The following is a 24,919-nucleotide window of genomic DNA, read 5'->3' as shown; positions in this document are numbered from 1 at the left end:
TGGAGGTGAAGACTGAGCCAAGAGTGGAAGGGGCACTTCTTCTCTCAACCTGGAGAGAATGCCCTCAAATACCTTGATGGATGAGGATGAAACTGGCACCAAGGGAGCAGCTGCTCAATCCTCTGTGGGAAGGAGTGGAGCACACTTGGTACCAATTTGCCCAAGCTCCGAGGTTGACACTAGTGCTGAGCTGTCTAGTGCTGAGGTGCTGGGAAAAGGAAGGGATCCTAAAACATCGAAGTTAAGCCTGACCCCAGAGCCTAGCCCTGACAGAGCCAGAGTTAAGAGACTGAGGGACACCATTGGTGTCAAAGAAGCAAAGAGGGGCTTATTCTCAAAGATACCCTGTCTTTGTGGAAAATGAAATAAGGTTGATCAACCATGAGAAACTGCAACTCAGACATCCTTGCAGAGGTCAGAGCAATCAGCAAAACTGTCCTCCATGTTAAGAACCTCAAATCAGCATGATGATCTGGTTCAAATGGATTAAAAGTGATTTTTTCCAAAAATAAAATGATGGTGCCAAGGAAGAGCCACTTGTTTTCTATGTGTGTAGAACACCTTCCAAAAGCATCTTGCAGTGGGAATATATTGAAAGAGTGGGATCCATGAGTAGACATGCTGAAATGGTTGAGAGATGAACCCTGACAGAGGAGTAAAAAAGGACAGAGAATAATAACTCACATAAATATTGTTGGACCAGATAAATACTAGCCTTAAAATGGTCTTCTTTGTCCTTATTTTGGCACTAAGTAGAAAATATTTTTCATTTACTAATATATGATTTCTGACTTTGAATTTTCTGCTAACTCCTGCACGTCTTCAGAAAATAAGAACTTTAAAGGTACTAAGATGCTCTAATCGAGGCAGTTAGCTGAAGTTGTAGTTATTTTAAATTAGGCTGTATCAAACAACCCTTGTCTTGTCTGAGTAGGTGCATTCTGTGAGGAAGTTTGGAATAATAGCCCATGGCCAATTCTAAAAGGAGGAAGAGCCACTGTTGCCTAGGCCAGAAATGATTCCCCACAAAGATCTTTTGAGAGTCCTACCGAAGTGGAAAGAGTTGGAAGACAAATAGCAACATTACTGCCCAAGGAAATGAGAATACAACTGTTTTCCAGGCCTGCTTGCAAGGTGTACTGGAGCAGAATTTTGCAATTTGTTTGAATTGAATGGAGGCAAAAAGATGTACCTGATGTGTTCCCCATGGCTGGATCAAATCTTGGAAATCTCCCTGATAAAATTTTCATTTGTTAGGGTTTGTCCAAATCCTGCTCATCCTGTCTGCCACAATATTTTGCTCTGATGGAATATAAGACACCTGTAGAGTGAAATTGTGCTAAATTAATATATCCCAGGTTACTATGGCCAAACTGCAAACAAGGTAAGGTAACTAACCTCACTTTTGTATGTACCTGCAAAGAGAGAGTAGGATATGGATCCTCTCTGTTTTTTATGTATCACATCAGTATGATACTGACTGCATTCCCTTGCAGTGACCCTGGGGAACACTGATGATTGAAAGAGTTGAGTGCATTTATAATTATAATTGCCAACATCTTTTATATGTTTATGAGTTTTGGTCTGTCTTTTTTCCCCAAAGAATCTGCACTTTTACACCCACAAAGACAGCACCCCATGCAAAATATGAGGCTTCCATTGTTGCAGACTGCATTGGAGCTGGAAGGGAAGATGTGAGACCTAGATTTAGATAGCACTGCTCTCTCCATCAAGACAGTTCCCTTTTTACAAATCCAAAACTAGAATCTGAAACATCAGGCTTTGTTGATGTTGGGAACATACAGGTTTTACGTGCCATTGAATCTTACTCGAGGAGTTTGGCTAGAGGATTCATGAGAATTACAGATGCTATGAATTTTAGAATCCTAAGAAATTCTTTTGCTGAAGTCCTGAATTGAGTGGGAAAACTTAGGAATAGATCTAGATTATATTTACCTTTTTATTTATTTATTTTTATTCTGAGGTATCCAGGAAATGCCCCAAGAAAACAATTCTGTGGAAGGAGCCAGACAAGACTTTTGAATGTTCACCTGGAAAAACCCAGTCTGGGTGAAGGAAGTGTCTCACTCAAGCAAGAGATTACTGACAACAGACTCTGCAAAGATAAGCCAGTCATCTAAATATGGAAAAATGTGAACACCTTGCAGTTTGCAATAGACTATCACTGGAGCTAAACACATAATGAATACCATTGCAGTATTGGATAAACCAAACAGTAATGCAGAGAACTTGTAATCCCAACACAAAAACCTTAAAAAAGTTTCATACCTGAGACTATATGAATATAATAATTAGCAGCCTTTAAATCTAGTGTTACCATGAAAATGAAAAGGGGAATAAATGATAAATTATGAATGGATAGAATGAACTTTGAGATTTTCATGAACTGATTGAGAAAGGAAACATCTAGGATTTGTCTCCAAGATGCTTCTTTCTTTGGAAATAGAAACATTCTTGAGTACATTTTTTTCTCTATGAGGGAAAGGGGCACAGGCTGTATGCCCACCCCAAGTCAGCAGATGTTGAATAATAGGAGTGAAAAGGGTAGTTTGATTTGATGGATGAGAAGGAACCCCATTAATATCTGTAGCCTGATGGTTTATCATCAGAACCCATCTAATACTATCTGTTATGAAAGTGAGAGAACCATACAGACAATTTTTTTGGAAGATTTAAAGGCTTGTCAGGGTGAGAACGGGAGGGAGTTTACCATTTGAATATAGTCATTCCGACTTGGAGTGTCCTGGTTTCTGGAAGGCTCCACCTTCTTCTTGGTGCACCTTACCACTGTTTATTTCAATGCCTGCTTCCAGTAGTTTGCTAGGTTTGCTTTATATTTTATATTTTACAATATGATCCTCAGTTAGGTATGAAATCTTTAATAAACTTGCAGAAGAAAGGCTGAAAAATCTAAGTCAACCCTTAAATCAGTTTTGCTAGCTCATCACACTTTTTCAGGATCTCATCAGCAGATGGTCAAAAAACAATCTATCTTATATCATTCAAAATTTCAGCTTTAACAACATCAAGTAAATTTTGAGAACAAGACCATGCAAATGCTATCATAACAGTTCCAGTAACTGCTGCTCTGCAGGATGCATCAGCTGAGTCATAAGCATATTTCAAAGGAATATTTAGTCATCTGATATACACAAGAAATCTGTATATTCAGAAATGTTTTTTTTTCTCAGAAGAAGGATATAATGTTCTCATATTATTAAATGAAGCAAGCAAAATCTTTAACATGTGAGTTTGAAAATTAAGAATCCTAAACATAATTGTCAAATGAATGTACTCCCCCCTCCCCAGTCTATCAGACATGTATTAGCATTTATGAAATATTTAGCTGCATATCATCAAGGGATTAGATAATAAAAGATATGTAACACTGAAGAGCTTTGTACAGTCTATCTGCCTGCTTAGAGGCTGCAAGTTGGTTGCCGGGCATGTTACAAGGTGTAATAAAAACATCCTCCCAAGCTGAAAAATCAGGTGGAACATTAGTAAGATGAAAAAATTCCAGCTGTAATAAATCCTAACTTTTTTTTCAAAGACATATCTCCCGAAAAGCATTATTTTCCAGATTCCATTCCTTTATTTTTATGCTTTGTACTACCAATACAGAATTCAAAGTTTTGCTATCTATATAACAAGCTTGCTCAAATCAAACTACGGTATGAAAAATCTCCTTGATTGCATATATGCCACTGTACAGAAATTTTATGTCATTCGTGGATTATGTGTTGTCATATAAAGACATGGAGCTCTGATTGTATATATGCCTCTGTACAGAAATTTTTTTGTCATTTGTTGTATTTGTAATGTTATGTTATGGAGCTTTTCTCCGCTGTAAATGGACCTTGTTCCAGTCTGACTTTCCCAGTAAACAAATGTAAAATAAATAAAAATAAAAATAAAATAAAGACACCGGAATGTCAGTATGGTCCCAATGAAACAAACGGTTCATCCTAAATGTGGTTTCAGAAGAACAAAAGTTTTCCAAAGGACAATAAGAAGAAATACTCCCATCAGAATCAGTTACACAAGGAGAAAAATAGAAGTTGTTCCCTCACAATCATTTCCTACTTCATCACCCCGGAATCTTTACAAAATAAATAATTAATTTTCCTTTTACCAGAGAATCTAAAATGAGAAAGGTCAAACAGTCTGAACTAAGCCAGGTAAATAACTCCTGTCTAAAAGTAACCAAATTACAAAGGTTTTACTTTGTTTCTTTTTAACAGGAATTTCCACAAAAATAGAATGAATCCTGTCAGGAACATCACCCCGAGAAACGTACTTTCCAGTCCAGCTAGGAAGAGAATCATTTCCCACTCCATGCCCCGAGACAGACAAGACAGGTTCTCCCATGCTCACTAAGGACTCTCCAACAGAGGATGTGTTTAACCCATAGTCTATGAAGGCTGAAGGGACCAGAGGAAAGAAAGAAAGAAGATGAGTGGTCTGAGGAACTGAAAATGGGTACTGCAGAGTCACCCATCTGCAGCTGAGGCAAATTAGTAGCATACTGAAGCAGCAAAGGCTGTCTGGAAATTTTCTTTTTTCTTTCTTTCTTTCTTTCTTTCTTTCTTTCTTTCTAATGGTCAGAGGAAAGAAGTAAGTTCCTCAATCATAAAGCTGAAAATGAAGCATGAAGTCCTGGTACCACTGACAGTAGCAGTCAATAAAAGCTATAAAAATATAGCTTTTTTACATTAAAAAAGAGCATGACAAGCACAATGTACACTTTCCCCAGCTCATAAACATATTTTAATAAAAGTTTTCTGACATAATGCTAAATTAAATGTTACTTTAAACAGGTTTTACACTTAAAACTAAAACCACAGTCTACTAGTTGACTGATAAATTGCACGACAGTCCAAAATAAAGGGAACTTAACCTTTCCAGCAATGAAGAAATGTTTACCAACCATCAATTCTTCAAAGTCTGCAAGAGGTGTGCTCTTTAACAGCAGGAAAGCACTGAAGGGTGTGTTGCCCAGATCACTAAATTTTTACAGCTGCACGAGCTGTCAACAGTCTGGACACATGGAAGGTGTCCTGAAGCCTTGAAAGCTGGACAGATATTATACCCTATGCAGCATATAATTCATACAGCTAATGCTACTGCAACAATGATCAAATCATAAACGTCAACAATGGCTTAGATGCGAGTGCAAAGACTAGGTACAAGACAACCCTAGCATACCGACTAATCAGATAGGATCAGCTTTACATAAACAGGTAAAATAAACTGATGGAAGACGGTAGCTGCTGCTAGTGTGCTATAATGTGTTATGCTTTTTTTCCTCATCTCTCTTTATCTACATGCTTTCAAAACTGATAACACTTCACTGCTGGTGAACTGGCTTATTAATTATAATGAGGTCTTACCCATGAGCTACCTTTTCCAGTTTTACTGTACCTGCAGTTTCTTGTATAGACACCCACAGAAGTAATCTCAATAACCCTCGTGTTTGGGTCAAGTGGTGATCCTTGGATGGTGTCTCGCAGTCCTTGCAGATCAGGTATGCGTTTGTTACTGGAAAGATAGTCTGATTCTTCAAGTTCAAAATGGCAATATGGTAAAAGGCTATGGCCCTTCACAGATAACACTGGTCCCTGTTCTTCTCTCTTCAGATTTGGTATACTAAAAAAAGCAAAATTGTACAAATCAAGAGAAGAAGTATATTTCAGAGTTTAAATTTTTAGTTATAGAATCCATGTTAAAAGCATACGGAAAACAACATGTATCTGCACAATTAATATTCTGATTACAAATCTTTAAACTGGAAAATAAACCAGCAAAGTTAATGACAAACTTCAGAAATTTTAATTGCACACAGAGACCAAAGTTGTTCTAAATGCATGTTCAGCATATGTTTAATAATTTTGTTTTTTTATTTAATAAGTACACTTCATAATGTTTAAAGCTTTTAGCTTCCTACAATTGAAAAAGATGGATTACTCACTCAATGTTTCTCATTTCCTGTTTGAACTTCTGAGTACATTATCAGATGGCTCCTGGCTACAGAAAACAGAAGCTATAACTTAGGAAAGTAGCATTCAACTTCTAGTACAGGCTATAAACTAAACACACATCATTAAACAAGAAAAGTACAGCTGCACAAGTCCTACTTACATGTAACAGTACATATTCGTAGAACACAGTTCCTTACTGGTATTCAGGTAGTAATGCCCTGCTACCCTCATCAGGCAGTCTGCTTAAGCTTGGATTCCCTCCCATTGCCTGCTTGAGGGTGTGATTGTGTTTGCTATGGTTTTACCATTCGTGACAACGCTGAATCACTAAATCAAGTGACCAGAAGGTCACAAGATGAGAATGCTGACGCCCACTTGTTCAAACAATGTCAAACATTGAATCTCCTGACCTGTACGGACACAGGAACAAGTACTAACAAGGGCCCAGAAAGGGGAGGGGGGGCAAGTCTAGGTGTATCAACAAGTGGGCATCAGCATTCTCACCTTGTGACCTTCTAGTCACCTGATTTTGCAATTTGACATTGTTGCAGTCGCTAAAACCATAGTAAACCTGTGATGGACCAATTGCCTGGAAGTACAGGTACTGCCTTACAAACCCAGAGATAGCACCCTTTCAGTATTCTAGGGTCCAGCAGGAAGAGAAGATGGAAACACATGCTTCAGAACACCTAATGTTCCAATACCAAAAACCACACACACATACACACACACACGCACACACACACACACACATATATACACACACAATAAAGGGTATGCAGCAGCACTCAATGGCAACCCATACAGCAAACTATGTACATCCAAAAAGGGGGGTGGTGGGGTGGTATTGCCACTAAGGCAGTGTATTCCATGAACATCTACTATTACAGCTAACTAACACTTACACAACTGTACTATATTCAACTAACGCACTGCCTTACTGGCATTCGGGTAGATTCCCAAAGCTTACTCAACTTGAGTTGAAGAATGATAAAGATCTAGGAGCCAATGAAGAATAGTCCTAGTAGTGAAGCCTGGATCTAGAAAAACTATCCAGCTTGTAGTGAATTTTAAAGGTATAGCGAGAGGACCAAGTTGCTGCCTCTACAATACTTCAAGAGTCCACTCTTTTCTGATACACCAATGAAGAGGAAAAAGTCCTGGTAGAATGCACCTTTACCTTATCTGGATTTGCTTTTCAATGGTGGGTGTAACAACAAAACAATACCACAGGAAAAGTGTCATGCAAGGATATCATTCTGATAAGGTAGTACCTGAGCTGCTGGTGCACATCCAAGGTATGAAGTATTCTCTTTCTCTTATTCTTAGGTTATAGGAAGAACATGTGGAGGTTGATAGACTGATTGAGAGTGAACTCTGAGACTAGTCTTGTAGCATGAAAGATGGGTTAGTGTGGCAAACAACCCTCTCCCTGTAGAAAATAAGGTGAGGTGGTCCCAGCATGACAACTTGTAACTCAGAGACTTGCCTTGCAGATGTCAGAGCAGTAAGCAAAACCATTTTCCTTGTTAAGAACTTCAGATCAGACTAAGCAGCAGGTATGAAAGTTGGCAAGGTCAATTTTTCCAGGACATATATGAGATTCCACAAAGAAGGAATTTCCTTGTGAGAGGGTTTTACTTGCAATATTCCTTTCATGAACTGTTTTACCAAAATAGCAGAAGAAAGAGGAGAATCCATTGGCAGACAAGCAGAAATGGCCACTAAATGCACCTTAACAGATGCATATGGTAAGGCATCCTCAAGTAGCTCACACAAATATTTCAAGACAAGAAGAATGTTAACCTCAATGGACCCTCTGTTTCCATTTAGACACTACTTAGAAAACCTCATCCATTTGTTTTTTTGGCCTCCTTTAATACCTGCTGCACATCATCATGAAACAAGTACCTAAAGGGAGTCAAGACTGAATCATGCAAGCTATTTGATGAAGATGTTGCAAACTGAGGTGCACCAATTGCCCCTGAGCTTGTGTGAGTAAATCCAGAGTGTCAGGGAGTCTGTAGTAATTGCCCTTGGCCAATACCATTAAAAGAGAGAAACAAGATTGTCTGGGCCAGCAGGGTCACTACACTGATCTCTGGCATTTCTTTCTAAATCTTTAGAAGTACCTTGTAAATCAGTGGAAAGGGTGGAAATGCATACAAGAACATTTCTGTCCATGGGAAGGAGAATGCATCTGTCCTCCAAGCATGGCTGCAAGGATGTCTGTAATATAGTTTCTCCACTTGTCTGTTTTGAAAGGAGGTGAACAGATCTGTTTGAGGTGTTCACCTGATCTTCACTAGATCCTGAAACACCACTGTTTTGAGCTGCCACTTGTGCTGGTCTGTCCAGTTTCTGCTTAGTCTGTCTGCCACAACATTTTGCTCTGACAGGATGAGTTATGCTTGAAGAATGCAAGAATGTTGCATAGAGGGTACGACCTTGTACCCCCTTGTTTGTTGAGATACCTCATTACTGTGGTGTTGTCTATAACAATAAAAAGAAGATCCATTGTCCATAGGTGGTGAAGGACTTTCAAGATGTGGATCACTGACATTTCTTTGGTACTGATGTGCTTCCATGCATCCTTGGGCCTCTAAGTGGTTTGCACTTGCACTTCCACTCCCATTGTCAGAGCTCCCCAAGCTAAGTCGGACAAGTCTGTTTGGAAAGGTTGAGATGGAACAGATGGGAAGAAGAGAAGTCCTGGATTGATACTCAACTGTACTCTCCACCAATGTAACTCTTGTCTGATGAAGGCCAGCACTGGCAACTGGGATTCCAGGGAATGTAGGTGCAGGGTCCAACTATTTCATATATATCACTGAATTTTCTTCATGTGGAGATGGGCTAGTGGTATCATGAGAATCATGGATGTCATTAGTCCTAGAATTTTTAAAGAAATCTCTTGCTGACCCAATGCTCCTCCTGCAGAGTTCCTGAAACATCACCTTGGTAGGACAGGACGTTGTGTTTGGGAAGAAAAGCCATTCTTTTGTCAGTGTTGATTAAGCACCCTAGAAAAATGAGTCTTTGTGTGGGTGTCAGGCATGACTTCCAAAGGTTCAACTTGAACCCTAGCTGGAAGATTAAGGTCAAGAAAAGGTTTGGTTGTGCAACCAAGCATACCAACCTAGCACCCACCAACCTCACTGCATTTATTGACATAATATCCATCCCCTCCAGGGCACTCTTTAAAGCATGTTTAGACACTTGAAAAAACAGTGGACAAATCTCTTTCACATAACCTTCCTGCTCAGTAGATAATAAGGCAGCAAACCCATTTAAACTATACATACACCTCAACACAAATTTCCACATAAAATAATGGTAGTGAAACACTTTAAAATCTACCATGCTGGACTGTGCCAGCTTCTTTCCCAGAGTTTCAAGCCACTTTCCTAGTTTATCTTGAGTGACTGAGTTTGAAGAAGACATAATCATTTTATTGGCAAAGGTCACTGGGGACACAGAAGCAGGGTCCACAAACAAGGGGGCTTTGAGGTCAGGCATGGCTGAGCACAACCTTATTTTCTTAAAACACTTTTTAAGCCGAGGCTCATTGGCAGAGAAGACCTGCAAGGCTTTTAAAAACATCTTACAACAGTGGAATCAAGAGAGGGAAGGAACTCATATCTGGGGCCTCATCCTCCAAAAGATCATGTACCCTGCTGATTCCATGAGTAGCAAATGATTGCTCCCAACTGAATGCATGCCTAGATCTGTCTAGCATTTGGATAAAATAAAACATCTGTTTGGGATTCTGAACCTGTCCTTCCTCAAAGAAGACTGACTGGTCCGAGTCCAATACTTCCGGAAACTTCAGATTCTGGACCCCTTCAAAATCAGGATCCTTGGGTGGTTGAAAGGGGGTGTGAGAATTGGCGTTACTCATAACCCAGCCTTGAACCCCATAATCAATGGCTTGAATAATAAATCTAGCCATACCCACCAGCTCAAGTGAAAACAGGACTGCAGATTGGTGTCCTGTAATGTCGTGACTCTTCTCTCTCATTTGTGCATGCACTAACTAGTAGGTGAAGCAAGATAAAGAATACAAGGAAAGGCTCGGGGCAAAGTGGTATGAAATCACATAAGAAGTGTAGAAAGTGGAAGACTGTTCAATGAGTGGCTAAGATCATTGGGATTATACAGCTACATAGGAAGGACACATAGATGCTGAGGGAAAGGGAAAATACAGTTACAGAAAAAGGCTAAGAACACTGAGAACATACATTCTATAAAAGCGACAAGGGATAAGTGAGCTGTGATATGATACACCACTGATTGATAAAGCATGTTGGCAGCAATGCTGTCAATTGGAAGATCAGAGATTTAAGATTTCAGGCAATATTTTACCAAAATAACTGGGGGACTCTCTAATACTTAACTGAAATAATGACTATAACTCTAAAGAATGGTTTGAAAATGCCTGAGATGAACAAAAATGCAAGGAAGGTGAGACACTTACATAGGACAAGCTGCAACATTCTGGAAGCATTAATGGGATTTCCTTTGCCTATGTGTACAAGTACATCTATTGGGATGCTCATTCCCTAGCATCAGCTTGCAGTAGCTAGTGACACTGTCGGATGCCCAATTTCCTAATGCTCTCCCTGAAAAAATGTGCTGTATTGCTGTTTTTAATTAATCATAAAATGAAATAAATATCTCACTGTTACTTCTCACTCATAGCCAACCAAAGTAAACACTCATCACTGATGCCTTATTTCCTTCCCTAATAACCATACATAGCTTCAGGATTGCCAGCTCCCCTGCAGTGGAAAACAGGTTTTCTTTCTTTGAGAGCTGCCCTCAGAGTGCTTTTCTAAAGACATTTTTATTTTAGTTTGTCTATATGTATATTTCAGTTTATTGTCTGTAACTACAGCACCTTTTAAAACTTTTACTACATTTTCCTTAGTTGATTTTTTTCTCCTCTCCTAGATGCCAACCATAACCTCTTTCCAATCAGTAGGCCCATTCCCTCCATGGTAGAGTGACAGCTAATCATGGAGGCTATTATTCATGCAGCCAACAGGGCTTTTCCCTTCAGAATCCCCGGTAGCCATGTGTGTTTCTGTGCATGTCCCATGAAGGCCATCACATGAATGTAGCTTGACAGCATCAAGTGCACATATCCTTGCCCATATGGCTCTCTCTCCCTCCCTCCAGTAGGTGCTAGCATTGCAATCACCCAAATTGCTTCCCTCCATCAAAGATAGGCAAGCTGGTGCCAGACAGCAACTGCTGCTGTACCTTGCACAGCTCTTCCAATGCTCAGGTTATAAATATCTTCACAATTCTCTTAGCAAATATAGACTTCAAAACTTTATAATTATGCTTTAAAATTTAAATGGGTCTGTATAAAACTAGATCTGAAAGGTCTTTACCCTGTTTTAGTAATATTTCCACCAGTACTTTCTTCCAAGATGATGGTCTTCCATAACCATTTAAAATATTGCCGAACAAAGCCACCAAGAACTTATCACTCTCTTCTCACCACACTTTCAGAATTCCACAGGAATACTGTTTATTCCTCAAAACTTCCCTGTTGATTGATTGTACAACACTTATTTTTTTAATTACCTCTTCCTATCTTAGCAATTAATTATTAAGCCTCATCCACCCCTAACCTTGGCAACTAACAGTGGGTAAAACTGCCTTCCAGTTTATAGCCTGCTACAGACCACCCTCCCAAACCCAGGAACCCCACTCGGCCTTCCTGAGAACACTGGAAAATATGAAGGTCTCTCCAAACACCATTATATTGGGTGACTTCAACTACCCAACCATAGACTGGGAGCATTACTCTAGCTCCAACACCCTAGCCCAAAGGTTCCTAGAATTTATAAACTCAAATGCTATGGAACAACTTGTTACCACTCCCACAAGAGGGGAAAACATACTGGACCTGATCATCACCAACATGGGGACTCTATGCTCCAGACCAGAAGTGTATCCTCACTGGTAAGATCAGACCATAAACTAATCTCACTGGATATTCACATCCTGACCCCACCCCATGCCCAGAAAACCACAGTGAAAAACTTCTAAAACAAATTTCACACTCCCCAAAACCGAGGTGGAATCCTTCAAAGCCCCGGCCTGTGGATAATAATGCCCAGACCACAAAATCCTTTATAAACGCATTCTATGAACACCTTCAGGAATGCATGGATCATGCAATCCCAAATAAAACCAAGACCCAATCCTCCAAAGGCAGACGTCCTGTCTGGTGGACCCCAGCCATAAACAAACTGTACAATAGAAGGAGGAAGCTACTACATGACAGAGCAAAATCCCCAAAAGGGAAGGCATCTCTGATCAGTATTAGCAAAAAACTACGGGCACTCATAAAATCATCTAAGGCCAGCTTCGAGAGAAAAATTGCACAGGACACTAAGGATAATCACAAGGCTTTCTTTAGTTATGTTAGGAACCTGGGTGGGAATTCCCAGATATGCTCAGAATTAGTCCAAAATGACAAAAAATACACCGAACCCACAGACATTGCCAACATCCTAGCTGACAGATTCAGTGCAAACTCCACCCCCCCTCCCCACCAAAAGGGCTAATATCTATCCCAGCATAGTGCTGCCCCCCTGACATCTCAGATGCTCAGGTAAGAGCTGCCCTCTCCAAAGCAAGAAACACAGCATCAATGGGACCAGACGGTGTCCCGGGCTGTGTCCTACATGAACTCCAAGAAGAGCTAAACCCAAACCTAAAACTACTGTTCAATCTCAGCCTTACTACATGATATGTACCCAAAGAGTGGCGTACAGCAACAGTGGTCCCTCTCCACAAAGGTGGTGCCTCAACGGATCCTGGAAACTATCGCCCCATAAGTCTCACTAGCTTGGTCTGCAAAGCTATGGAAAGGATCATCGTGGACCTTATAAATAAAGATATTGGGGACCTACAGACACTGGATCCTACCCAGTTTGGCTTTGTTAAGGGCAGATCCTGCCTCTTAAACCTGGTCGATTTCTTTGAAACAGTCACCAAGGCCATTGACAAGGGAAGGTGGTCCACACAGCCTACCTGGACCTCGCAAAAGCCTTTGATACAATACCCCACTGGCATTATAGATAAGCTCACCAGCTTAAATATAAACCCCTATGTCACTAGATGGGTTGCAAACTGGCTCAAGGACAGAACCCACATGGTTAGAATAGCTGGAGCCATGTCAGACTCCAAACCAGTTACAAGTGGCGCCCCACAAGGCTCAGTCTTGGGACCTCTTGTTCGGTATATATTTCTCGGAGGTACAGGCCAACATGGAAGGACTGTGGCTGACCAAGTTCACAGATGACTGCAAACTGGGCCATAATAGACTCTCCAGCCGACACAAGCATCCTCCAAAAGGGCCTCATAGAAACAGACAACTGGTGCCAGAGCCATGGCCTCAAGCTAAACGCCAAAAGTGTATAGTCATCCCTTTGGCAAAAAAAAGTGCCCACAAATTACCACATAGGTAGTAATCCATTAAGTACAGAAGAAGTAATTAGGGATCTGGGACCCAAGTTGATAGCAATCTCTCATTTGACAAACCACGTGGCCAAAGTGGTTAGAAAAACATTTTATATAGCCCACCTAATCATGAAGGGATTCACATCTAGATCAGGGAGGTCATCGTGCCTCTTTATTCATCCCTCCTTAGGCCCATAATTGAGTACAATGCCCCTTTTGGGATGTACCTTACCAGACACCTGCAGCAACTGGAAAGACCCCAAAAGTACCTCACCAAGAGGATCAAGGGGCTCAAACAGATGCTGTATGCTGCCCGTTAAAGAAACTCCAGCTCTACTCAGTGGCATACCGCCTGCTCAGAGGCGATCTGTGCCTGACGTATAAAGCCATGTCCAACCCAGAATTAATGGACATGCTGCACCTCAGAAAAATCCAAATCCCATCGAGCTACGCGCTCGAGGGACTTAAACCTCAGCACTGAAATAAATAGGACATGCTGGAGGGACAGATTCATAACCCAGAGGCTCCCTTCACTCTGGAATAAAATCCCAGTCCAGGTTAGGCAGAGTCCCTCATTGACTCTCTTCAAGAGGAATCTTGATGAGTGGATGGGAGATCGTAGGTTTACCCTGGGTATCACTTCTGTGTCACTGTTAGACAGAGGCACAGTATACTAACCTCGAAAAAGGGCATAGCAAAATTAATTTAAAATGGGTGGCGAAAGCCATACACACTCTGGCTAGGCTTATAAATGCCCTAGGGCAGATAGCCTAGTATGAACCTATGAACCTATGAACCTGTAAACAAAAGTTACATACTTACCATAAGAACAGATTGGCTTTGGTAGTTTTATATCCTTCACATGTAGAACAAAGATACTTAACTCAGCCTCTCTGGCACTGTCATAATTTGGCATGCAGAAGATGCCCTCTTAATTTTAATGACTACATCCATAAGATTACAAAGTCATAGGCATTTGGCAATAAAAGGCATATAAAGTCATGCTATGCAAAGCTCTGTTCAAGAGCTATGGAAGACTAAAACAGCATAACACTTACTACCAAGCAATTTATAAAACAAGTAGATCAAGGTTACAGCCTCTCAAAAGGCACATAAAGGTTATGAATAAGTCTTAGATGGCTATAAGCAAGGATACTGCAACAGAGACAGAGATTACCAGGAATTAAATACAATGTGTATAGCACCTGGAAGTGGCTTGGAGATGCTTTCACAATTAATAACTGTTAGGATGGAGACACTAGACCATGGGTTGAAAGAAAACAGCTTTTCAAAGGACATAAAGGTCTGAGCTCTATACCCTCTAGTGGCACAAAGAGATAAATCCCCTTACTGTGACCCAGATGACCTGTATTCAATTAGCAGGAATTGGAGCTAGAGGTGGAGAGACAGAAGGATAGGAATAGAGCAGTGCATGATTTGCCCATCCTGAGGGGGATGGAGGCAGCTTGCCTCACCACTTGGACAACACTCAGTGGAAGCTCTGGGTGGTGCAGCCCATGGAGTCCAAGCCACATCACATAGGGAAGCTTGTATGCTCCACTTCCAGCTTGTCCCCTTTAGAGCTGCCATGAGAGTGTCAGAGCTTCATGGGGTCAGGGAAGGGACAGTCATGCCAACCTCATTGCAGCAGATGCTTGGTATCAGTAAAACAATAAATCTAAAAGGATGGTAAAATAAAATAGAAAAGAAATAGATGTCAGAGTATCAGGGGCACCAATACAAGGGCAAGCAATAAGTAAATAGTTGTCCCTTATCTGAGGTCCTTAAGACAGAGGTAACTGAAGGTCCTTCAATTCTTACCATAAATTGCTAAGTGTCAGAGGATTATGGAAAAGAAAGAAACTGAGAGCTAAGACCTAAACCTCTACATAAACATCCATCAACTGTAAACAGGGCAGCCGGGGATCAGGAACTGTCGACAAAAGATACCAAAAATAACTGAAAATAAGCTTTCAAAAGGTTTCAAAAGACTTTTGTTTTTTGTAGTTAATGGGGTTAATTATATTGAGAAGGATGTAAATTCTACAGAAAAATGGGTCTTAATTACCCTTGTTCGATCAATAGTGTTTTGAAGCTCCAAGCAAGAATGATTTAAAAATATGCGGATTTAGTAGGTGAGTTTTAATACAAATAGAAATGTTAAAATATAATAAAAATATAAATGTATTTTTAAATATTGTAGATGATTTAATAATATGTTGTTAAGATTATAGTCATTAGATTATTACTACAATTCATTAATTTAGCCCAGTTAGCCTTGAAGAACATAAAGGTCAACAGAAAATTAGAGAGCATAACTAACCTCAAAGAATACAGATGAAATCAATATTGACCCTGTAACTGCCAAAGATTACCTCCATGAAAATCTGTTAACCCTAACAAAATGTTGAGGTTGAAAAGGTAGAGAGTGAAACTCATATGCTCTCATACTCTCAGCTCCCTCTCCCATAGCAATATAACCTCCACATCAGTTTACTTACTCCCAAAGTTTCATAGATCTTCTCATATTACCTACTTCCCCAGCAAGTTAAGCTCACCCAAGTACTTTAAAAACATAACGACTGTACTAAAACATCATATTCATCTTTTATTAGATGGAGATATTCATCCTAATCCTGGCCCTAATCAATAAATTTATAATAACCAACAAAACATCAATAATCCACAAACACAAGCATCTAATGGAATTTCTACCTCCACACAATTAGGTAACTCTCTCAAAATAGCTCAACTTAACATCCGTAGCATTAACAACAAACTCAGTCAATTACATGCTCTTCTACAAGTTCATGCATTTGATATCCTTTGTCTTACAGAAACTTGGTTAAAACCCTCTACTCAAGACCTAGAAATAACCCCACCTAGATACAACATCCTCAGATGTGACCGTACTTCCAAAAAGGGTGGTGGTGTAGCTATCTTGTATAAATCAGAACTTCTAGTTTCATCCTATAATGCACCTCTACCTCCTAATACCAATGCCGAAACCCTTACTATTAAACTACAACTTAATAAATCTAAATCTATTTTTATAATCAGTACCTATATCCCGCCTGGAAATAACACTAATACTCCTGAAAACATTCTTAGCCTTTCCACCCTACTTCCTCAAGAAATAATCATACTAGGTGACTTTAATATTGACTGGACTACCTGTAGCTCCCCTGATCCTAACACCCACATTAATCTTTATGGTTTCACCTAACTAATAAACACCCCCACAAGAATTCACAAACCTAGTAATAAAGAAACCACTCTTGACTGGATCCTTGTAAATAGTCATCCTGAAACCTATATACCAGGAACACTACCTGATGACATTAGCGACCATGCTTTAACCTATATAATAAGGCAAAAGGCTCATTATCCTACCAATAACACCTTTATAACCTTTCGTACAAAAAAACACTTCCAACCAGATAGCTTTCAAAATGAACTAAAAGCCTGTAACTGGTCACCTCTGAATCACCTCAAACTAGATGAAGCTGTTTCTTACTTTAATACTAAATTCCTACAAATCCTGGATCTCCATGCCCCCCTTCAATCCTCCAGAGTCAGGACCAAAGCAGCTCCATGGCTCACACAACAAACCATGGAAAAAATGTTCCTACGAAACAAAATATGGGCCAAATGGAGAGTCACTAAGAGCTCTGCAGACCATCTACTCTTTAAACAGCTAAGAAATGCAACCAAAAAGGACATTATCTTAGACAAAAAAATTATTATCTCCACCTTCAACAATCTCATACAAAAAATCCACAAAAGTTCTGGTCAGGCATCAATAAACTTCTCCAACCAGGACATTCCAAAACTCCAGCCCCAACTTCAATTCCTCATGATAATCCTTTGCAAATAGCTGATGCCTTCAATAATTACTTCACTGAAATTATTCAAAATCTTGCAAATACACTCCCTCCCAGTCCTCCCAACCCTTTACAAAACATAAACAGTTCAGTGCCCTCCTTCCACATACAACCTGTATCAACATCCTTTATCTGCAAACTCCTTCAAAAACCTAAGCCTTGTACCCCGTCTGCTGACCGCCTTCCAGCTGAATATCTTCAAATAGCTTCCAAAGTCATAGCTTATCCCATATCCATCCTTATAAACTGTACCATCACAGAAGGTAGCATCCCATCCATATGATAACTCCACTGATATCTTCAATTTCCGTCCAATTGCATTACTCTCCCCACTTGCCAAAATAATGGAAAAATGTATTCATCATCAACTACTTCAACACCTGCTCAACAACAATTTACTTGCCAACTGCCAGCATGGCTTTAGGCCCTTTCATAGTACATCCACTGCCCTGCTAACTTTTGCCGACTGTATAAACAGAAATCAAAATAATAATTCTCTGTCTTCCGCATTATTTATTGACCGATCAAAAGCCTTTGATATGGTTAAACACGACTTACTAATCAGTGTGCTAAAAGCACAATCTCTTGACCCTCAAGAAATACTTTGGTTTACATCCTATCTAAAAAACAGACAGCAAGCAGTGCTTTGGGATAATAATCTATCAACACCCCTCCCCGTAAACATTGGAGTCCCACAAGGCTCTATTATTAGGCACTCTTTTATTTTCCATTTTTATTAATGACCTCAATACTGTTTTTCCTCAGGCCACCTGTATTCAATATGCCGATGACTCTACTCTAATATGTTCTTCTAATTCATCTATCTCTCTTCAAACTCTTACCCAAACAGTATTTAACACTGTTGAAAATTGGTTTACTGACCATTGCCTCCTCCTTAACCCCAAAAAAACTAAATTGTTACTTTTTGTTCCCACCCAAAAGTCTCCATCTATCCACTTCACAATTACCTCTAACAACGGAACCAGTATTTCCCCTGATACTACTACACGTCTCCTGGGCATTACCACAGATAATAACCTCAGCTATGACAATCATATCAACTATACTATACTGATGGTCAATAGAAAACTTGGCTCCTTGTATAGAATTAAACCTTACCTCACACCTCTAGCTAGAACCACCATTGCCCAGACCCACCTCACTTCTACCCTATTCTATGCTTCTGCTATATATACCAATCTGTCAAAATCTAATCTAAGTAATCTCAAAACTACCTATAACAATATAGCAAGATTTGCCACTGGCACCCCTTTTAGAACCCACCACTGTCACAACCTTAAACAACTCGGGTGGTTTGAACTACAAAACCAGCTGGTATATAATCAACTAGTGATCACACAAAAAATCCTTCATCACCCAAATAATATTCCAATCCTCTCTAACCTAATCTCCCCATATAAAAATCTTGCAACACTTCGTTCAGCTAACAAGTTACTAATCGCCAATATCAAATCTAATAACAAAGCTGGAGACTCCCTTTTTACCAACATTGTGGGAAAAATATGGAACAAGCTTCCGATGTCTCTCACATCTCTCTCATCTACATCTCTCTACAAAAAATACCTCAAAGAACTTATGAAAAATCATTGGCTCTGTCCCTGCTGTAAACCTGACTGAACCTCACTTTTCCTATTACTATCTCTTCTTGCCTTATGCCCTCCTTATGGGCATTGCCCCCTTTCTTCCTTCAATCCTAGAAGCTAACTTTATTCCAGCCCTCATTTGTATCATTTGTTCTCTACCTTCATATCATGTTCCCCTACTTTGACTAACAAATGGCAACATGAGAACCTCAAGTGTACCTGTACCTCCTTAAATCTAAAAACCCATGCAAAGACTCTAAACTACTTTTCCTCTTCTTAGACAAACTTTTTATTTAATTTTAACCCATACACTATTAAGTTATCTTATATAGTAGAACTTTAGTAACATTTAAGTATTATATATAGTAATTTTGCTATGTTTGGAGCTTATCTACACATGAAAGCTATTAGTGCAAGTAGTGCATTTTTATATTGTAATTTCTATTTTTGTAATTTTATTCTGTAATTTCTATTTTGTAATGTTTTTTATGTTTGGAGCTTATCTCCCTGGGCCTCTACTGAAAATGGACATGTATCCAGCTAGACTAGCCCAGTCAACAAATGTAAAATAAAATAAAATAAAATAAATAAATATGGATCAAGGTTTATCTCAATGAGGCAAAAACTAACCTTGAAGGAACTCCCAGTCTGAAATGAGAGAAGTAGAGGTCAACTGTGTTGAGGTTGAACATGTAGAGAATAAAAGACTATAATGATCACAAAAGACCTTGGACTTGAGAACATATGAGGGTGAAGTTGACAGTATTGACATCAATCCCAGTGAGGCAAAATTTTACCATGAATAAACCTGTATATAATCAAGGAGTTATCAGGGGTTGAATGAAGTCTTGGTGGAAGACAAGCTTCACAACCTGATGAAGCATGGAATGATCCTGATGGGACCCATCAAGCCCTAAGGGGAAAAGGGTTACTCAAAAAAAACCCACCATTTACTGAGTGGGATTGTAACACAGACAGGCATCAGCCCTGAGAAGGGGGTCAAGCCTGAAACCCTAACAATGCCAAAAGAAAGAACCAGTCCCAGGAATAAAGGATTTGACTGCATCTGGAGCCCAAACCAAAAGGAACAGGAGCAAACCAGCAATTAAAAAGAAAGCACAAAACTGAGATTCAGCAATAACCCTTAACATTCAAGGATGCCGGCATAAAAAAAAAAAAGAAAGAAAGACAAAGCCTGAAGCTCAAACTGAAGAAAAGGTGTTGAGGGAAAAAATTAACTTCTGATATAAAGACAGAAGAGGGCTAGAGACAAGGACTAAGGTAACTGTGGTAGTGAACACTAGACCAGAGCAACCCAGGCACATCTGGCAGACAAGCAGAAGCTAAGCAATAGTAAAATGCAACAGAAATGAAAGTTATGTACTTACCATTATGCTAGATCTTTGTCATTTTCTTCTGTCATGTCGGTTACTGGATCTGATGATGGCAATATATCAGACTCTTGCTCAGAGGCTTGAGTTTCTCTCCCATAATACATCACTACATGTTATCTCCTCAGATCAACTTTACCCCCCTCCAATAATTGATAATGATTACCATAAAAATTTTAGCTTGGGAATATCACAACAAGAACAACAGAACAAGGTTGTATCCAAAAAGACTTCAGACTGAACCATAAGAATCCTCCAGAACAAAAAGGCTAGAAAGACAATTACGATGAGGTAAGATGAGACCGTTGGTTCAGACAGATGAAAGAAAACAACATGAATCTAGCATTATGGCAAGTACATACTCCAGTTAAACACTCCTGGAAGGAATAGAAGGATATTCTGGAAAAAGTCAAAGCCAAAGAAGGATTTGAGCCTTGAGGAAGACTACTGTTCAAGCTGTAAAAAGCAACCTAAATCAATGCAGCTCCTAAACACATGTGATCATCTAACTCCATGAAATGGACAAATAAACAAGGACCTTGGTTTTGAGGAAGGACACTGTACAAGTTCCAAAATATATGTTGTCAGTTATTACTCTTAAGTAAAGACCAAGCGATATACTCCTTGATGTTACCAAACTAGTTGAGAGGAAAAAGAGCACAAATAGACTCCAAAGCTAATTATGCATTATGGTATGCCATCAAGAAGATAACAGCCAAAATTCTTAACAATGAAATGATCTCTCTCCTCTGCTGAATTGAAAGACATTACTTTACAGTGCAAGTCAAGTGTTGATGATCCTGTTCATACCATATACTAGCCAAAGTACCTGAAAAGGGAATGTCTGGGAATTGGTAGCATGTTTTTCAGACCAAGGAAGTCAAACACAGGCCTAGATGTAATTTGTAGTCAACTGGGTATCATAATCATGGTACACTAGACCTAGAACAGATCTGCAGAAGGGGAACAAAAGACTGTACATTTCTCCTGACAGAACTGTACAGCATAGACAACTCAGAGATAAAAGTGAACATCCAGGTAAAGAAATATGTCATTTCCCTAGTTGAAAAGTAGTGGTGAGAAGAAACATTGAAAGCTCTGACTTTAGCTAACCTTCAACCCACAGAAGGAATGAAGGAAGAACATTTTCAAAAGTCTATTTCTGTAGTCAGAAGGAGGGAAACACACCATATAAACTCTTAAAGTTTTATTGGAAGTAACAGCTAGCAAAAGGAAGACAATCTTCAATGAATGGAACATCAAAAGGGCTAAGTTTGAAATGACCTCCTGGTTGCTAGTCTTGTAATCTCCTATGATAAGACCATAACAGCTGCACAGTGAAAGAGAGCTATGATCAAGCCCTGTGACAACACAATGGTGGTCTATGGAAGCTTCAAGAATCTTCATGAAGCATTCAAGAAAGAAGTATCTCATCAACAGGCCTTACAGAGCCTGATCCTAAATGGATGATTGATTATGACCGATATGAAAGTTTGACAAACGTTAGAATGGAGACCAAGGGAGCAGAGAAAGAGACAAAACCTTCAAATATCTTTTAACATCTGCTTGTGTTCTGCCTGCTCATAGAAGTTTTCCCTACAGAGGTATTTATAAGAAGATATGGGAATATGAATAAATTGTAAAAATAGCCCATAGCCTAAGGCCATCATAGGTAAGCTGACCTAAAAAGGTGAGAAAAGGAAGTGGTAAAATGGTTTTGAACACAGGAGGATGGACTAGTTGAGACTACAGTGAGGAGAACCATGACTGCCTAAGCCAAAGAAAAAAGCCTGAAAATCAAACTTATCCTGATGCAAACCACTTGTTGTAGTACTATGATAAGCAGAGATGTGGGCTAACGAACACAGAAAAGTCACTGAGAACGAATATGCACTAGAATGTTCCCAACACTGTTCCCAACACTGTCCCCCCCAGAATAAAGGCCATAGATACTGTTTAGTTACCAGAGCACATATTTCCAAGACAGAAAATCTAGGTTGACAGATGTTGCCAGTTTAAAAGGATGTTGGTCAAAGTTTGAAGAAGAATAGTGATGTCCCATGGAGTCACTAGATCTCTGAAAGGATGGCTCAGAAGAAAGGTATTGTGCCGCTGGTCAAACTCCAAAGCACACATCCTCAGTTTCACATTCCAAGTTTCCCAGTCTACAACCAGGATCAGGGTGTGGCAAGAGCATCTTTTCACATGGGACAAGAAGGAATGGAACCATTTGAATATGACTGCAAAATTATATTATGGTTTCTGACAAAGCATTACCCATTGCTAATATACTGCCAGAGTGACTACATATGATACTGCCTGGACAATATACTGCCTGGACAAAAAAAAAAACTCCTAGGATATACCTGAAGGTAACTACACACAACCAACAGGAAAATGATCTACTCTGCCTGCTGATAAACCATACATGTGGAGCTCAACAAACAGGGAAAAATGTGACAGGCCAAGAAGTAGAACTAGTGCACTGGGGATCCCTCATGTAAAACTTTGACTACTAAACATGGGACATGTGGCTGTCAAAGATCAGAACAGGCAAGAATCAAAAGGTTCTGAGATCACAGAACCTAAGCTAAGATGGAAGGAGAAGAGCCTGGACATTGAGAGCTGTGCTCTTGAATGAGACTGCAGCATCTAAATCCCAAGGTCTTAAGTCAATCTGGCTTTGAATCCACAAAATTCCTGCATGCCCTAAAGGAGGAACAAGGCAGGTTAATTTTAGACTAGATGAAGGAAGGACGAAAGAAAGAAACTGTTGGAGTCATGATGAGCCAGAAACAATGGTAACAATACCTAGAGTCAATACAATCTGAAATTGGGTTAGAACTGTTGCTATATGCTGGTAAACGTCAAGCCTGTGGTGCAGTACTGTTCACAACCCCTCATTAGTAATGACTTGGTTCAAGTCAGTAGTATATAAGCTTCCTGTATATCGTAATGTTCAGAATTCAAGTGGATGCCCTTTTAGTCTTGGAGAAGGGGAGCAAGAAACTGAGCAGAAACTGAACTTGTAGGGAACGCAAGATATTACTTGATTGATATGACAGTAAGCCTCATGATTGCCTAAAGGGTATTTGAGTAACCATATTGAAGTAGTCTACCTTGTTCTTTCCTTGCTCCATACACTAAAAAAACTATGCAATGTGTTTCAGTCCAAAACTGGCATGAGGTCTGCATCTTGAAAATACTCCAGACTTCATGTGATTTGGTGGGAAATCTGGAATTATTTGTGCCGAAGTAGGGATACTACTACTTTAAACTGCTACCCTTCCTGTCAAGACAGTATTCCTGGAAGGTCCTTTTCACATCCTGGGGTAAATTAAGAAGGGACTGAATTGCAACCTGCTATGACTACCAGCACTCAAATGGAATCCAAAGAGATGAATAATTAACTGAAACTTACGGAGGAGTGCACCACCGTACCCAGGCATGACAGCATCCAGAAGGATAGGCTGTTGCTATCCTTGATGTACCATATGCCACTAAAAGTGGCAGGCATATAGACATATTAGGCATAGGCAGTCTCCAATGCCTTGTATTGAGTTAAATTTGGGAGTGACTTTAGCAGAAGTGAGATTAGTATACCGATGACAATATTCCTTAGGGGGTAATGCACTTGAGGCCTGTACTGAAATATCTTAGGAACAGAAAGTTGCCTGTCCTTCCAGGAATTCAGATGAGTCATGTAACCAAACAAAACAGCTTACATTAACAGGAAAAATGTACAGCGCTCTTTGAAAACATACTGCGCCGGGAGAATACAGATTTGTGTAAATTCATAATTATTTAATTGTAAACCAAATGCATTCTTTAACAGTGCGAACAGACACAAGAGAACAAAACAAAGAAAAAGGGAGAGGATTAGCCATACTAATGAAAATGAAAACTAAGTAAAAAACTTATCTGTCTGCTCTACCCCACTGATACACATCTGTTCTCTTTGCTTGTCAAACGAGTTCTGAGGATATAGCATGTATTGGTGCATTATGAGAGAGGAGTTCAAGCCTCAAAGCAAAAGTCTGATATAGTGCTGGCATTGGACACAACTGGATATGAAAACCCAAAGGATGAAGCAGATGAAAAGACAACATCAGAACTTAATGACATGCCCCAGACACATAGTGATCACTAAGCACAACTGAATTAGTACAGAAATATCAATTTTTTAAAGATGATGTTGCCTGCATGATAGAAAGATACAGCACACGTCAGCTACATGTTTTAGTATAAAAATAGGAGTGAACAACACTTATTAACTCTGCAAAAACTAATGAAATTATACATTTATATATATATATATATATATATATATATATATATATATATATATATATATATTAGAGAGAGATTATACAAATGTTTATATTTTTTTCAAAATATCTCCTAATACCTTTAGAGGATATCTAGTTAATCTTATTGTCATAGGCTCAAGTTTCACAACAACTCTTTCTACTTTCTGTTACCTACATCATTGTACTAAAAGTGCTTTTCTGCTCTAGTTATCAAAATAGTTGTTTAATAGCAACCTCTCTAAGTTC

The 24,919-nt window shown here is 39.5% G+C and overlaps 1 protein-coding gene across 1 annotated transcript in view; it reads right to left on the bottom strand.

Moving 5' to 3' along the window:
• HYDIN (HYDIN axonemal central pair apparatus protein) overlaps positions 1 to 24,919 on the bottom strand; it is a 6,673,197-nt gene that overhangs the window by 982,629 nt on the left and 5,665,649 nt on the right. Inside the window, exon 69 of the mRNA XM_044079523.1 lies at positions 5,446 to 5,670. Within this exon, the coding sequence (XP_043935458.1) occupies positions 5,446 to 5,670 (225 nt within the window). The remainder of the gene's footprint in view (positions 1 to 5,445; positions 5,671 to 24,919) is intronic.

This window comes from Protopterus annectens, chromosome 8.part0 (genome assembly GCF_019279795.1).
Source record: "Protopterus annectens isolate FY-2018-M chromosome 8.part0, PAN1.0, whole genome shotgun sequence".
NCBI lineage: Eukaryota > Metazoa > Chordata > Ceratodontiformes > Protopteridae > Protopterus > Protopterus annectens.
The sequence above is the reverse complement of the archived record's forward strand: the minus strand, read 5'-3'. Positions and strand labels throughout refer to the sequence as shown.